Source organism: Festucalex cinctus, chromosome 21 (assembly GCF_051991245.1).
Source record: "Festucalex cinctus isolate MCC-2025b chromosome 21, RoL_Fcin_1.0, whole genome shotgun sequence".
Taxonomy (NCBI): Eukaryota; Metazoa; Chordata; class Actinopteri; order Syngnathiformes; family Syngnathidae; genus Festucalex; species Festucalex cinctus.
In genome coordinates, this window is record NC_135431.1 from 1,777,830 (window position 1) to 1,793,190 (window position 15,361).

Below are 15,361 nucleotides of genomic sequence, written 5' to 3' on the forward strand. Positions count from 1 at the left end.
CTCGATCACTCTTGTCGCGCGCCCCCTCCTCCAACCTAAAAAAAAAAAAAACTCAGCAATGAAGCTTCCCCCCATGCAGCACGTTTCCTGCTCCTGCACGACGACTTGCCACTGATTATCGAACCCGAGCGACCGGAGCGACTGGACCGACCGGACCCGCGCCTCTCCCAATTCACCAGAACCTCCCTCCTGCCTGCCTGCCTGCATGCGCGGCTCCCATGGATGCAAAGGCGTCAAGTTCGGAGAAGTCTCAGCTGATCCACGACAAGAACCACAAGAGCTACTGCGAGCGCGTGCACAGGTGGGAAGACGACACGCACGCGCTTTTACGCCCGGCGTGCACGTTATCATATGCATGCGCGCGCAGGCTCGCTCGTGCATGCAGGACAAGCTTGCGCGTGACAAATGGACCGTCGTTGGGCACACCTGACTCAGTAAGTCCAATTTGTAGAAATACGAAGATGACCAAAACGTGTCAATTTGTAATACAATAAGTGTCTTTATGAAGAGAATTAATTCTCACTTTGAACACCAAATAAAATAGAACTATTTTTTTTTTTTTTACTGTCGGGATTTAAATTTAAATGGAGTGATTTGCTGCAAAAAAAATATTTCAGTTCATCTCATCGAACCTTTTTTTCCCCTAAGCATAATTCACAACAACAAAAAAAAAGTACGAGAAATCATATTTTTAACGTCAGAAAATACACTTTTTAAAATTTCAACAAACGAAAATGGGCCTTCAGCGCACATTTGTGGCCTTCAATTTTATTCTGCAGTCATTCATATTATCATATTGAGCCTTTTTTTTTTTGTTTAATGGCTTTTATTTATCATAGCGTGCTGACCAAGCTTTTGCAAAACGCTTAAAAAATAATGCAATAAAACGGCTTCGGATATCATCGCTTCGTTTTCAGTTTTTTTATTTTAAACAATAAAAAAAAAAAAAAAAAAAAAGATGAAGAGATGTGAGCGTGCGCGCGTGCACGCCCGCGAGGTGCATCTGGCACATTTCATGCACCATTTGCAACGTGAGCGCGCGCGTGCGCGTGCTGACTGACTGCTGCACTTTTTCTTTTTTCTTTTTGCTCTCCTGTAAGGAAAGGCCGAGTATGTGTTTTTTCTTTCTTTTTTTTTTTTTTTAATTGAACGTTTCACATTTGGATGATTATTATGAGTACAATCCAGATCGTTTTTTCACGAATTGAACACTGCGGCGTTCACTGTTCAAAGAATGAGGATGCTCTGCAGCAAAACGGAAATAAACATTATTTTCACCTTTTTTGCCTTATAAGCTAATTATTGTATCGCTCCATCATTTTGTCAAAAACGTATTTTATCATGTTTTTTTTTGCTTGTGAAAAATGGCAAACGTCCTCTTTTTTTTTTAATTTTTTTTTATTTTTTATTTTTTTTACAAAGTGAAGTTAATAGAAAAATTCCAGGTTGAAGGTGATGAGAGAGCTTTTCCAGTACAATGGTCATCAATCATGTGCGCGTGAGCGAGAAAGTGAGATAGATTTTTAGCTCTGTGAAGAAAAACATTGTTTAGTGCAGAATTGTACCACAATAAACGTCGGCTAACCAATTCCCATCCCAAAAGTGTCATTCAGCGCAATCTTTCGCACTTGAATGCTTTTCGTCACATGCAGTGGACATCGACCCCTCTTCTCCGCGTGCGTGTGCGGTTATCTCAAGTGAGTCCAAATGAGGTTTATTCCACCTCATTAAACATATCATCTTCATGGATTGCCCCCCCACCCCACACGGCAACGTTTGTGTCTACTCTCATCGAACACTTTGTGGATATTGAGTGTAGCAACACACAAAAACAAATATGAGGATGTAGCTAGCATGAATGTTAGCTTAACTGCGGGAAGCTGTTAGCATGCTAGCATCACGACATTTTATTTATTTATTTTTTTGCTTTCTGCCGATGTGATCGGGCTGCCAGATTCTATTCCGGGGTCGCCTGCAGATGACGTCACGCTACAGCTTGTCCGGAAATTGTCCCGTTTACGATTGTTCAAAAATAACAAAATGTATGGACTAAAATTGTAAAAACGTAAATAAACCTAAAAATATAAAAGCATGATACTTTTAAGAGTGAGACAAAAAAATAGATTGAAGCGCTTTTGTGCTTGCCAGTGACGTCAGTACAGCAGTGCTAACGAAGTTAGCTTCGGTTTGGTTTCTTTTTTTTTAGCCGTTCACAAATCAATCACAATAACAAAAACAGTCTGAATGATAATAGGAACACATTAACAATCTAAACTGACAATATTTGTCACATCTGAGACAATTCATTCAGTCAATCTATTTTATTATTTATTCAATATTTTTTTTGTGTTTATATTCTTAGGTTTATTTACGTTTTTACGATTTCAGTCTGTTCATTTTTGTTATTTAAATTACATCTTTAATATTTTCTTTCCAATGTTTGATGTCAATTGGATAATTTCCAGCCAATCTTGCAGCGGGAAGTGTTCGTGAGGCGACATCTGACACCAACACCGGTTCAAGATACTCATTTTATGAAGTACATTCCGAGAAGTAATTAGTCAACCAAAAGAACCGGTTGGTCGATTCGTCACCAACCAACCCATTCATCCAGTCATTCAATCATTCTTGCAGTTCCTTCTCAGAGCCGAGCGAGCGCTTCCCCGACTTCCCGTTCAAGAATGGCGGCATGGCGGACGGCGTGGATCTCAAGCGGCCCTCGGCCGCTGCTCACTGCCACCGCCACGCGGCGCTGGCGGGCAGCGAGGACGCCGGCGGCGAAGACACCATGTTGGCAAAGAAGAAACTATACATCGCATCGGCAGTGTGCCTGGTCTTCATGATTGGGGAAATTATTGGTAAATAAATACCGTACGGTACTAACTAACTATGTTGGCAAGTTGAAACTGATTTCATTCCAATTTTTGTCAATCGGATTTTTCCAAAATAGAAAACTGGCGATGTGTAGATTGCGAAACAGGTGCAAAGGACAACGCCATTTCGTTCAACGAGTTTCACCCCAAAGTGGGTGGTGCCTCTGCACTGGCAAACACTGCCATCTACAGGCGAGACGGCGCAATTGCCGGCTTTTAAGGTGGTATGAAAAGATGTTTCGACGGGAGCGTGGGGCGACATAACTTCACGTAACATTAACGTACGTGACAGTATGTCGCTATTTCCTCGCATGAAATTATACGGTCAACTACTAAACTGTATGAAATGCTTATGAAAAAAGATAAAAACCAATAAATGGAGCAAAATTGCGATTTGTGTTTAGAGTGCCAAAATAAAAAACAATAAAAAAATAAAAAAAACAATTGATTACTATCCGCCATTTTGTTCGTTTACTTTCACCTCGACTTCCCGACCCTCCTCAAACGCAGTAAAGACCCCTTCAAAGTTTGTAAACAATGTGACGCAATTTAAAGGGCGGGGCTTAGCTGGAAGCAAAAAACACCTCAGTGGCGTGTGGTTGAAACACCGGTCAGCATATTTTCACAGAAAGTTCACGTCGGAAAGGACGTGGAAAACGGCCATTTGAGTTAATATGTGAGTAAACTGATAAAAATAGAATAGAATAAACAGACAACCAGCGATGTTTACTTCTAGCTGCACTACGTTGTTTTTGCCGTCCAGTAAACACTGTGACGTCATCGTGACGTAGCACCGCGAAGGGGTCCATAACTTGTGTACCGGCTCCTTCCTTTTGGTGAGACGCGTGTGGGGGTGTGTCCTCAGGAGGTTACCTGGCGCACAGCTTGGCCATCATGACTGACGCGGCCCACCTGCTGACCGACCTGGGCAGCATGCTGGTGAGCATCTTTTCCCTGTGGATCTCCTCCAGACCCGCCACCAAGAACTTCACCTTCGGGTGGCACCGCTCAGGTGAGACCAAAGAACATCATCATCATCATCATCATCATCGCCGCCACATCCAAAAATGGCGGGACGCTGATTTTTCCGCTGCGCGTCTCGCTTCAGAGATCCTCGGCGCCTTCCTGTCCGTCATGTCCATCTGGATGGTGACGGGCGTGCTGGTCTACTTGGCCATCGAGAGGATCGTGCGCGGCGACTACCAGATCGAGGGACACGTGATGCTGCTCACGTCCGCCTTCGCCGTCGTCGTCAACATCCTGTGAGTTGGGACGGTTCGGCTTTGAACAACGAGGCGCTCTAAAAGCAATCACGCCAGTGCGAAGCCAAACGCTGGCTGCCAAGTCAAATTTTACAAAACAACACTTTACTCCTCCTGGCATTTCTGCCTTAATCGTTACATGCACACACTCATGGCAGACAACGGGGCACTCTAATGCGCTTATACCAGTGCAAAGCCCCAGTCCAAATGCTGGCAGCCTAGTCAGACTTTTTTTTTTTTTTTAAAGAAACTGCTCTCTCCTGGTGCTTCTGCATTTCTCATGACATGCGGACACTCATGGCAGACAACGGGGCACTCTAAAGCGGCTACACCAGATCGAAGCCCCAGTTCAAACGCTGGATGTCAAGTTCGACTTTTTAAAAATAAACTGCTCCCTCCTAATGCTTCTACCTTTATCACTGCAACATGCACACATTCATGGCAGACAACGGGGCACTCTAACACAGCTACACCATATCAAAGCCCCAGTCCAAATTCTGGTTGTTGAGACAGACTTAAAAAAAAACAACAACAACTGCTACCTCCTGGTGCTTCTGCCTTTTTTGTCGTGACATGCGCACACTCATGGCAGACAATGAGGCGCTCTAAAGCACCCAGGCCAGATCGAAGCCCCAGTCGAAATACTTGGGTGGCTAGTCTGAGTTTTTTAAAAAGAAACTGTCCCCTTCTGATACTTCTACCTTTCCCGCTTTAACATGCACACACTCATGGCAGACAACGAGGCGCTCTAAAGCAGCCAATGACAACTATTCCACTAACCCTTGATAAAATGAATTGCCAGCCACTAATATAGAGGATACCCAACCTTTAAACAGCACTACAAAATGGCCACCTCACTCTGTAGGACACTTTAAAACGCTGACTTCAATGTTACATCGCCACCTGCTGCTTTGGCATGCACTCACAGCCAATTTCTTTCAGCATGGCGTACATCCTGCACCACTCCACCACCTTCCACGCCCACGGCCGCGGCTACCAGCACATCGAGGACGACGCCCAAAGCCCCCGCCGGGCCCGCCCCGGCCACGCCCTCCTGGGCGCCACCCACGGCAGCACCAGCGTCCGGGCGGCCTTCATCCACGTGGTCGGAGACCTGCTGCAGAGCGTCGGCGTCATGGTGGCCGCCATCGTCATCTACTTCCGGGTCAGACTAGTAGCATGCGACGCGTATGATGCTAAACGTGCGCCAGCTGGTTGTCAAGTCGTTATTTGTCACCGGCAGCCCGAGTACAAAGTGGCCGATCCCATCTGCACGTTCCTGTTCTCCATCTTTGTCCTGTGCACGACCGTCACCATCCTCAAAGACGTCTTCCGGATACTCATGGAAGGTGGACATTTTGGTTCAAACATGCGCAAGCACGCCAAAGCGCTAATTTTAGGGTTGCACCACCCGGACGGAAAAAAAAGCAAACCCACCTTCCTTTTTTTTTTTTTTTTTTTTGCAGGTTCTCCCAAAGGCATCGAGTTCAAATCGGTGAAGGAGGTTCTGCTGTCGGTGAAGGCGGTCCGCTCGGCCCACTCGCTGCACATTTGGGGGCTCACGCTGGGACAGACGCTGGCCTCCGCGCACCTGGCCGTCGGTAAATAGAATCACAGCAACCATTTGGCGTCGTCGTGCGTGAGCCAATCGGAAGCACAGATTACAGTAATTACAGTACAGTGGTGACCGATTAAGTGACATGAGCAATCGATAGTTGGAGTTTGAACAATTTCAGCAAGAAATGATTGAAGGAATGCAGACAATACTCTCAGGCATGTATTCCTTACCCTAAGCACAAAAAAAAAAAAAAAAAAAAAGGTCAATATTATTGCACCTTATTGAGAATAATGTATTATGCTGCCCCCAGTGGCCAAGATAGGTAAAAAGGAGCAGCACGATGAATTAACTTTTTTTTTTTTTTTTTACAATCTATTGAATTATCAAAGGTCCAACTGACCTATACTATATAACTATATATATTTTTTAGGCCGATGGTGATTCCGGTATATTCCGCAATAAATACTCCGATAACCGATGAATTGGCTGATTAACAAAAATATATTATTAATAAAAGAACGTATTTGGTACCTGAATGCTTATAACAATAAATATATGAATAGTTTTTGTATTTTTTATTTTTTCTAACTTTGCAACAGAAAAAAAAAAATCTGCAAAAATCATACCAATTTTAAAACAGCTGCAATTACAAATAAAATTGTTAAATTACAAACGATTGTTTTCAGTTACGGTCGAAACAAATGAGACATCACTGTACTGTAATAGTTGTGCTGTTGTGTTTGTTGTTGTTGTACCGTACTGACCTCGTCTGCTGCGCCGCCACGATCCAGACGAGGGCGCCGACACGCAGTCGGTCCTGCAGGAGGCCACGGAGCTCCTCCACACCAAGTTCGGCTTCCACAGCGTCACCATCCAGGTGGAACGCTACCACAGCGACATGCAAAACTGCGGACTCTGCCAAGACCCCTGAGATTGAACGCCCCCCCCCCACCCACCCATTCGAAAAAAATAAAATAAATCTCCATGCTCGAACTGCGGAATGTCCACCAACATCGCCATATGAAACCAAAACAATCATCAAAATGATCTTGACGACAAGCTGATATCACCCCCCCCCCCCCCCAATAAATGTTAAATGTTCCTCACTTGCTACCCGCCCCCTCAAAAAAAAACACACATCAAAAATGTGTCAAACATGCAACGTACCATGTGGCTTGCATGACTGTTTTTATAATGGCCGACACCGTTTATGGTGCTGATGTCATCGATTACGTGGGTCCAATCGTAATGCCGATCAACATTCGCGATCATATTATCTTCGTGATCAATAAGACTGATCATAACTCACTGCCAAACTCGTCTAATCCACTGCCATTTATCGGATAAATTGTTAATATGATTGATAATCAACATGTCACGGTTGATTTGCTTTTCATTTTATTTTCTTAAAGGGCTGCACCCCATTTAAATATGTAAAAAAAATAAATAAACACCAAAGCAACTCAAGCCGCTCCATTTTGGGATCAACCGAGCCAGACAATTCATTCGGTACGCCAAACAAAATGGCCTCCAATTCAACTTTGTTTATGAAATGTGATCTATTTGTCCACAAGTGCCATTTGAAGCAAGCGTTGTTTGTTGTCTTTGTTTTCAGCGCATGTTGCGTGTTTGTTTGTGATCGATGTGGCATCTTAGACGATTGAAAAATTACTTCAGAAAAAAATAATTTAAAAAAATCAATAAATTAAGCTTGCCCATTTCCACTTTTTTTTTAACATCCATTTTTTTTTTTTTTTTTATCTCACAAAAAGCCAATGAGCTGTTTTTATTTTTATTGAATTGACAAATAAAATGCTTGCATGCTCGTCTAGATGTCGTGCTCAAGTGCCAATCACGCACGGGGAAAAAACTCCTGAAATATGACACACGCATTTTGTGAATGTAATGACCATCTCGTGTGTTTTCCGTGTCGTGTTGTCTGCAAATATTTTTGTCGACATGTGTAAATGCATTTTCAACTTTTGTGTCTTTGTGTGATGTTTGTCTTTTTTTTTTTTTTTTTTGTAATGTCACAAAATAAAAGATGACATATGATTGACAAATTTTTGACTGTCTGCCAAGTTAAAATGCAAGTTTTTTTTCTTCGTATATTTTTTTTAGTTTCAGGCTCAAATTAACCTCAAGTACACCGTAAAATCACAGTTTTAAAGTTTATCCCACTCAATAAACAAGTACCAAATATGTCGAGACGACTGCTAAATCAGTATTGTGACGGCATGCTTTTATTTGGAAGGCCTGCCTTTTGACAGGATGTTACATCATCGTGGCTTGTTCTTGCCTGGTTTGCGTTGTGGAATAAAAGTCTTCGCACGTTCGTTCGATGAACCTTTTAATACACAATTTAGGCGCCATTTGGCAAAAATAAAATTCAAACAGATTCATTCTGCCAGTTAATAAAAAATAAAAATAAAAAACGGAATAAAAAACTTCTTACATTTTTCATAAAAAAAAATAAAAAATAAATATTTTGCAATTTTTTTTTTGTCCATCGTGGAATGCAACGCCGACGATAACCGGAGCTACAGTAAATCTCTATAATTGTTCAGCCTTGAAGTATTTTGGATGAATACTTGAAGGCCAATATTTACCCAAAGCTAAGTTAGCATTTGTGCTAGCAAGCAAGTAAATTGTGTGCAAATGACATGAGCCAATGTTCAAAATCTCCTTTATTTATCAAAACAATACATTGAATAAAAAAAAAAATCTACATTTAAAGTACGTTTCCCATAAGAAATACATCATTTCAAACAACTCGAATTGTGTAAACATGATGTACAAGAAGCTAATCGTCACTCCTTTATTAATATATGCTAAAGAGATACTTGACTCACTGAACAATTTTCAGCAGTGAAAAAGTTTTCATATTTCGTCCAGAATTGATTTGATAACTTCATTATTTTTCATGTACATTTAATACCTTTAAAAAGTCCTTTTTTTCGACTTACTGTCGACTGATGATGACATCACCCGGTAACGGCCAATCATGGCTCACCTGTTTTCTGGGTTGGATCAGTAAACTGAGCCATGATTGGTCGTTCCCTACTTCCTCAGCACGGGTGATGTCATCATCAGTCGACGTGTGTACATGAAAAATAATGAAGTTACTACATTAATTATACACAAAATATGAACTTTTCATTGCTGAAAATGGCTTAATAAATGAAATATCGCTTGATTAATGTACATATGGAACGCTTTGAATTCGCCGTTGACTGTAAACAAGATTCTAAAAGTGAGGTCAACAAACTCTCCATGATGAAGACATTTTCTGTTAAAACATGATATTATATTATTATAAAGGTGCGTTCAAGTAATTCCGTCGCTCAAATCGTCCAGCAAACGTTCGTGTTTTTTTTTCAGCTAAAAATGTTCAGACCTGCGATGCAAAAGACACAAATGGTCATAGAGGAGCGCCATGTGGGACGTCCTGGGTGGCGTCCTGCGGGTGATGCTGGGGGCTCTCCGGGGGGGTTTCCTGGGGCCCGCCCCGGGCCTGGCGGATGAAGGTTTGCACGGGTTTGTTGTTGAGGCCCGCGACGCAGTTGAGGCGCACCAGGCCGGCTTGACCCCCCGACGCCATCCACGTCTGCGAGCTCAGATTTGGACTCAGGCGCACCTGAGGGACGGTGAAGGCGGGACGAGGACGAGGGACGAGGACGAGGGACGAGGACGGGGGACCGCAGGGGGCAAAAAGCCATCAGCTGATGTTTTGAAACAGACGCAAAAGGAATGCTGCTCATGCTAGCTCCCGTTTGTTTACAGTAACATATTTGTTATTATTTCTTTAAAAAAATATATATATATATAAATTAAAATAAAATAAAAATTAGTTAGGATTGTTGTGTTCAGACTTTGGCTGGCGACCAGTCCTGGGTGTGTCAATTTACGTTTTGCTTTTGATAAGCGACCAGTCTAGGTTGTTTCTCTCGGCCTACTCACATGAACGGACGACCCATCTCCCGGTTGTTTATATGTGCCCCAATATTGTCCAGCGACCAGTTCAGGGTGTCTGTATGTGCCCTGCCACTGACTGGCGACCAGTCAAATCCAGAGTGTTATTTTAATTGGTGTGGGGACCAATCCAATTTGTCCAAATGCGGCTTGATCTTTACTGGAGACCAGTCAGTTGTTTGCTCAAATGTGACTAAACATTAGATGGCGACCATTTTTTTCTATAAGTCCATTAGGACCAGTCCATTGTTTTACTGTACAGTATAATGCATCCTGACATTGTCTGGCGACCACTCAATTGTTTGTTTGCATGTCCTGACATTGTCTGGCGACCAGTCAACCGTTTATCCATCTACATGCCCTGATATTGGTCGTCGACCATTCAATTGTTTGTCTACATGTCCTGACATTGGACAGCGACCAGTCAATTATTTTTTCTAAATGTCCTGATATTGGCTGGTGACCAGTCGATTGTTTGTCTTTTTGTAATGCCATTGGAGGGCAACCAGTCAATTGTCTATCAGGCGACCAGTCAATTATTTGTGTCCTAACACTGTCTGGCGACCAATGAAATGTTTGTCTACATGCGCTGACATTAACTGGCGACCATTCAATCGCGTGCCTGCATGTCCCGACTCTGGCCAGCCAGTTGCTTGCCCACGCATCCTGACATTGTTTGGCGACCATTCCCGGGTGTGCCCGCCTCTCGGCCCGAATTATTGTGACGAAACGGAAGCTTGGAGCTATTTGCTTGCATTGTTTTTTTTTTTGAAGTTGGACCCACTCAGCCGGTCCTGATTGCTGAAACGAAATCCTGCTCTCGTCTTTTCTCTGGAATCCTTTCGCACGCTGGCATTTAAAGACAAGCCCTGCGGCGTTTCGTCCCACCGAGCGTCTATCATCACCTTGCCCCCCCCCCCCCCCCCCCCCCCCCCCTCCTCCTCCTCCTCCTCCTCCTCATCATCATCTTGTGTTCAAACTAAACACACCAAAAGCCTCCACAGCCGCCGACATCCACCCTGGGCAACATTTTTCTTATTTTACACATCATTACACACGCGCGCGCGCGCACACACCGGGAGGACGAGGAGGCGGTTGGTCCATCACTCCTTGTGGACTTGATCTTTTCATGATGTGTGTGCGTGTGCGTACCTTGTACAGCGAGGCCAACGGCATCACGTCCATGTCGTGCATATTAAGAAGCTCCGTGTCTCTCATTTGCTTCCACATTTTTCCCAATTTGGTGAAGTGCTTCTGCAGGAGAACAAACACGACATTTTGTTGGCATTTTTAACACTCAAATTGGGTTTTAGATTTTTTATTTTTTTTTGGGAATTCCCAACAAGCCAATTAAGGCCAATTAAATTTTATGCTGGAATTTTTCAAGACAAAATTTTTCCTCTACAGCAATTTATTTGTTGATCTACACTAAATTTGCACAGTTTTGCGCCTATTTCTTGTGGTATGCGTTAAAAAAACAAACAAACAAAAAAAAACATTACATTTAACACACGTAGATTTTTCCCATAAAATTCCTTCCTCTGTGCGAGCACTCATGGCAGACAACGAGGCGCTCTAAAGCAGCCACGTCAACCGTCTATCCAAAGCCAAATGCCTACAGAGGGAAATTAATCAATCAATGAATTAATTCAATAATTAAGGGACCCCGATTCACACTCCATAGTCTTCAGTCTTTGTACATGTTTTCAGCAATTATGCACAAAACATACGTAACAAATTTAGAAACCGATCTCTGAATTGACTTTCCAGGTTCTTAATTGTTTACACGTGCGCAACATAAATGTAGGCCCGGCAACCTACCATGTTGTTGTCCGTGTGGTGAAGGTAGTATTTCTTCTTGGCCTCTTTGTACGGCTCATAGGGTCGGCCTTCGATGTCAGCCATCCCGTCGCCGCCTCTTCCTCCCTCCGCTTCATCCTCCTCTTGCACTTCTGCTGCTTCTTCTTCTTCTTTATTGTCTCCGGTGTCGTCGTGACGCTCCAATGATGTCAAGTAGACAGGCTGGGAAGACAGAATGAGATGAGATGAGATAGCTAGCTCGTTAGCTACAGATAGATAGATAGTAGGGGTGTGAATTGCCTAGTACCTGACGATTCGATTCGTATCACGATTCACAGGTCACGATTCGATTCGATACCGATTAATCCCGATACGAATTTAAGTCGATTGTTGCGATTTTTTTTCATTCAAATTTAGAAAATACTAATCAGTAAGCTTGTAGAGTGTAAGATTTATATGAAAATGTATTATTTATTTATCTGAAATTTCAGTCTTATAGAGGTTGTAATCTGTTTCATGTTTGAACAGCATTAAAATAAAATATTAAGGCTTAATGTTCCGTTCATATAACATTCTTCCATGCTCAAGGTGTGAATCCTAAAAAAAAAAAAAATAAAATAAAAAAAAATAAAAAAATCGATTCTGCCCTTATTGAATCGATTCGAGAATCGCGCGATGTAGTATCGCGATATATCGCCGAATCGATTTTTTTTAACACCCCTAATAGATAGATAGATAGATAGATAGATAGATAGATAGATAAAGTTAGCTAGCTCGCTAGCTAGAGTGCGTTAGCTAGCTAGAGAGAGCGCTAGCGAGCTAGAGAGCGAGAGTGCTAGCTAGCTAGAGAGCGAGAGAGAGAGCATTAGCTAGCTAGCGAGAGAGAGAGCATTAGCTAGCTAGCGAGAGAGAGAGAGAGAGAGAGAGAGAGAGAGAGAGAGCTAGCTAGCTAGCGAGAGAGCCAGCTAACAAGCTATAGAGAGGGAGCTAGCGCTAGCTAGAGAGAGAGAGAGAGAGAGAGAGAGAGCATTAGCTAGCTAGAGAGAGAGTGAGAGAGAGCGCTAACTAGCTAGCTATAGAGAGAGAGAGAGTGCTAACTAGCTAGCTAGAGAGAGAGAGAGAGAGCTAACTAGCTAGCTATAGAGAGAGAGAGAGAGCTAACTAGCTAGCTAGAGAGAGAGAGAGAGAGAGCTAACTAGCTAGCTAGAGAGAGAGAGAGAGAGCTAACTAGCTAGCTAGAGAGAGAGAGAGAGCTAACTAGCTAGCTAGAGAGAGAGAGAGAGAGAGAGAGAGAGAGAGAGAGAGAGAGAGAGAGAGAGAGAGAGAGAGAGAGAGAGAGAGAGAGAGAGCGAACGAGCTAGCTAGCAGCTCGACAGACAGACTTACAAATCTCCTTTCCACTGGCCTTTTAACGTGCAGAGCGCCGGGCAACAAAAGAGGCATCATGCAGAGGATGACCTCGCCGACCATGTCTGACACCAGCATAGCGTTCAGCCAATCAGAGTACGAGATGGACTGCGACAAGAGGGCAAGTCATGAGACTGAAATACTCATTTGGAAACATTCAGAACACAAAGTGGACAAACCCAAATGGCGCTCATCCTCGGTACAGCCAAGTAAGAGCGGATTTGGTGGTCAGTGTAGTGGACTCCATTTGTACAGTTGCTGGTGGGAAAAAAAAAAGGGCAGACAAATGGGAATAAATATATCATAAGCCAAAAATTCCTCCCAAAAGAATTACAGTGAAGAGATGCTACAGAGATATTTTGTATCATGTACATATTTTGAATAATTGTCATGTATGCTCTTTACATGAGTCTAAAATGTTGAAAGGGACCAAAAAAAGAAGAAAACTTTTCAATTCCATTTAAGGCATGCAGCAATATTTGTGCTCCATGCTTTGAATGGAAATGAAGTAGCTTCAAATGGTGGACAAATAAATTTGAATCCAGCTGTCTAAATTGAAACGTTAACATAAATAATTGCCTTATTTTGGTATAGGGTAAATGTCAACTGAAAAAAAATAATTTTTTTCCTTCACTAGGACCTTAAAATGTGGTTTGAATTGTCACCTCGATTCTGTAAATAATCTGAAATGTCAAATTTGACCAAAATCTGACACAGTGGGTCCAAGTGACAAAAAATAAAAATAAATAATAATAATCTAATTCAAAGCATGCAACAAAAAGTTGCTTCATGCTTTGAATGAGAGGAAACAGCACCATCTGGTGGACAAATACAACAATGGAAGTGTAGGAGTCCAAATGGATTATTGAGCATTTTTCCCCATAGGACCTTAATGTTTGTTTACAATTGCATTTTTTTTTTTTTAGCACGATTGCACACTTCGAATTTAAGGATCAAGTCAGATGAAAAAAAAAAGATGTGTTTTTACGCAGAAAAGGCGCCATCCTGGGCCCACATCAGTCCCGGTGCACCGGCGGGCCAGCAGATCTCATTAATGAAGGATCGTTTCTGCACCGTGATTGGCCCGTAGAGCCGGCGCAGATCCCACGTCTTCAGGAGGCGTTCCTCCCCGGCCGTCGCCACAAGATGTCTGACGCGGGGCAACGAGACATGGATTTGGCAACAGCGTTTTCACAAAAGGGAATCCATCACATTTCTCGAACGCACTCGTCGTCGTCGTCGGTTACCTGCTGGCGGGACAGAAGGTGATCACTCGCACGGCGTGCTCGTGAGCGATGAAACATTTGTACGGCAGCAAGACGGGAGAGTCGGGCGAGTCCTGGACGCGCAACAATGCCGATTTGGTGTTCAGATCCCAAAGACCGACCGTACCTTCCACAAAACAAGAAAAAGATGCATTTTTTGGCCACAGTATTTGCTAGATTTCCATATAGATTATATAGTTAGAGTTGCGAAACAAACACGGTGAAGAGGCTTTCAGCTGCTATATTAAAAAAATTTAATGTATTAATCGTACATGAAAAATAATGAATTAATTATAGACAAAATATTAACTTTTTACTGCTGAAAATTGTTCAATGAGTCAACCATCCGGCAATGTACAATAAAAAGCAAGATGATAATGCTCACTTTTGAGTTTTTTTATTGAATATTATGAGCAGGTGTCCCTAATGAAGTGGCCAGAAATCAAAGGAAAAGTAGGGGAGCCGTGGTTGAGCCTTGTGGCATCCCAGACTATATTTCTGCCAGCAGAAGTGAATCAAAATGAGATCATTTATATAAATAAATTCTAATTAAAATTTGAACATTTATTTAAAAATATAAATAATATCAATAGAAAATAAAAAAATGTTTTTTAGTGTTTATATAAAATTTGTTTCCTTGGCGAGTTAAAATATATAAATCGGAATCAGTCGACAGCAAGTAGAAAAATTACTTTTTAAATGTATTAATTGTACATGAAAAATAATGAAGTTTCCACATTATTTGTAGACTAAATATGAATGTTTTTACTGCTGAAAATGGCGCAACGAATAAAGTATCAATTTAAAATGCCAAAATAAAGGGTGTTTTTCCTTCATAATTCTGTCTGCGTGTATTTTGTGATGAAACCGCTTTCCTCCCCCGGAGATGAAAATAAGCCGGGCACGCTACCTACCGTCGTAGAAGCCGAGGGCGATGATGTCGTGCGGTTTGACGGGCAGCCAGTCCACGGCCAGAATCTGGCCGCTGCGCTGCAGGCGAGGGGCCTTCAAGGAGCCCAGCCTCAGCGTGACGGCGGGATCGGGCTGCGGGGGAAAAGACGTCGGCCGTGACGTCAACGACAGGACGGCACACAAACCAGAGCGCTCACCTTGTAAATGCATCCCAGCTGGCCGGCATCGCCTGCCAAATGAAAAATCGCATTTAGTTACACGTTGGCGGCTACATGTGGAGACAAATAAAAAAAATTTTTTTTTATGTAATGT

At 42.7% G+C, this 15,361-nt stretch overlaps 2 protein-coding genes across 7 annotated transcripts in view; one reads left to right on the top strand and one right to left on the bottom strand.

Moving 5' to 3' along the window:
- Positions 1–7,756, top strand: slc30a2 (solute carrier family 30 member 2). 2 transcript variants are annotated; one of them, XM_077510278.1, is made up of 8 exons: positions 1–301; positions 2,635–2,858; positions 3,739–3,885; positions 3,982–4,135; positions 5,078–5,300; positions 5,379–5,484; positions 5,602–5,736; positions 6,485–7,756. In XM_077510278.1, exons 1-8 carry the CDS (start codon positions 219–221, stop codon positions 6,622–6,624), a joined length of 1,212 nt encoding a protein of 403 aa, XP_077366404.1. In that variant the 5' UTR covers positions 1–218; the 3' UTR covers positions 6,625–7,756. The 2 variants fall into 2 exon arrangements, with proteins under 2 accessions (XP_077366404.1, XP_077366405.1); XM_077510279.1 differs by having other exon boundaries at positions 279–434.
- Positions 5,577–15,361, bottom strand: part of gtf3c2 (general transcription factor IIIC, polypeptide 2, beta) — a 17,471-nt gene continuing 7,686 nt past the window's right edge. For 4 of the 5 annotated variants that reach the window (XM_077510274.1, XM_077510275.1, XM_077510272.1 and 1 more), the window contains 9 exons: positions 15,247–15,278; positions 15,052–15,181; positions 14,120–14,264; positions 13,861–14,022; positions 13,052–13,130; positions 12,852–12,980; positions 11,487–11,687; positions 10,818–10,919; positions 8,366–9,330 (listed from right to left, as the gene is read on the bottom strand). In XM_077510274.1, the coding sequence (XP_077366400.1) occupies positions 9,115–9,330; positions 10,818–10,919; positions 11,487–11,687; positions 12,852–12,980; positions 13,052–13,130; positions 13,861–14,022; positions 14,120–14,264; positions 15,052–15,181; positions 15,247–15,278 (1,196 nt within the window). In that variant the 3' untranslated portion in view covers positions 8,366–9,114. Of the gene's footprint in view, positions 5,727–6,457; positions 6,621–8,365; positions 9,331–10,817; positions 10,920–11,486; positions 11,688–12,851; positions 12,981–13,051; positions 13,131–13,860; positions 14,023–14,119; positions 14,265–15,051; positions 15,182–15,246; positions 15,279–15,361 lie in introns of those variants that run through there. The other variant, XR_013281149.1, reaches the window with a different exon arrangement.

Bases quoted from the DNA above. Each gene is read 5' to 3' on its own strand.
- slc30a2 (XM_077510278.1), top strand. From the start codon at position 219: ATGGATGCAAAGGCGTCAAGTTCGGAGAAGTCTCAGCTGATCCACGAC. The intron at 3,886-3,981 runs GTGAGACCAAAG...GTCTCGCTTCAG, and splicing joins CTTCGGGTGGCACCGCTCAG to AGATCCTCGGCGCCTTCCTG. The intron at 5,737-6,484 runs GTAAATAGAATC...GCCACGATCCAG, and splicing joins CTCCGCGCACCTGGCCGTCG to ACGAGGGCGCCGACACGCAG.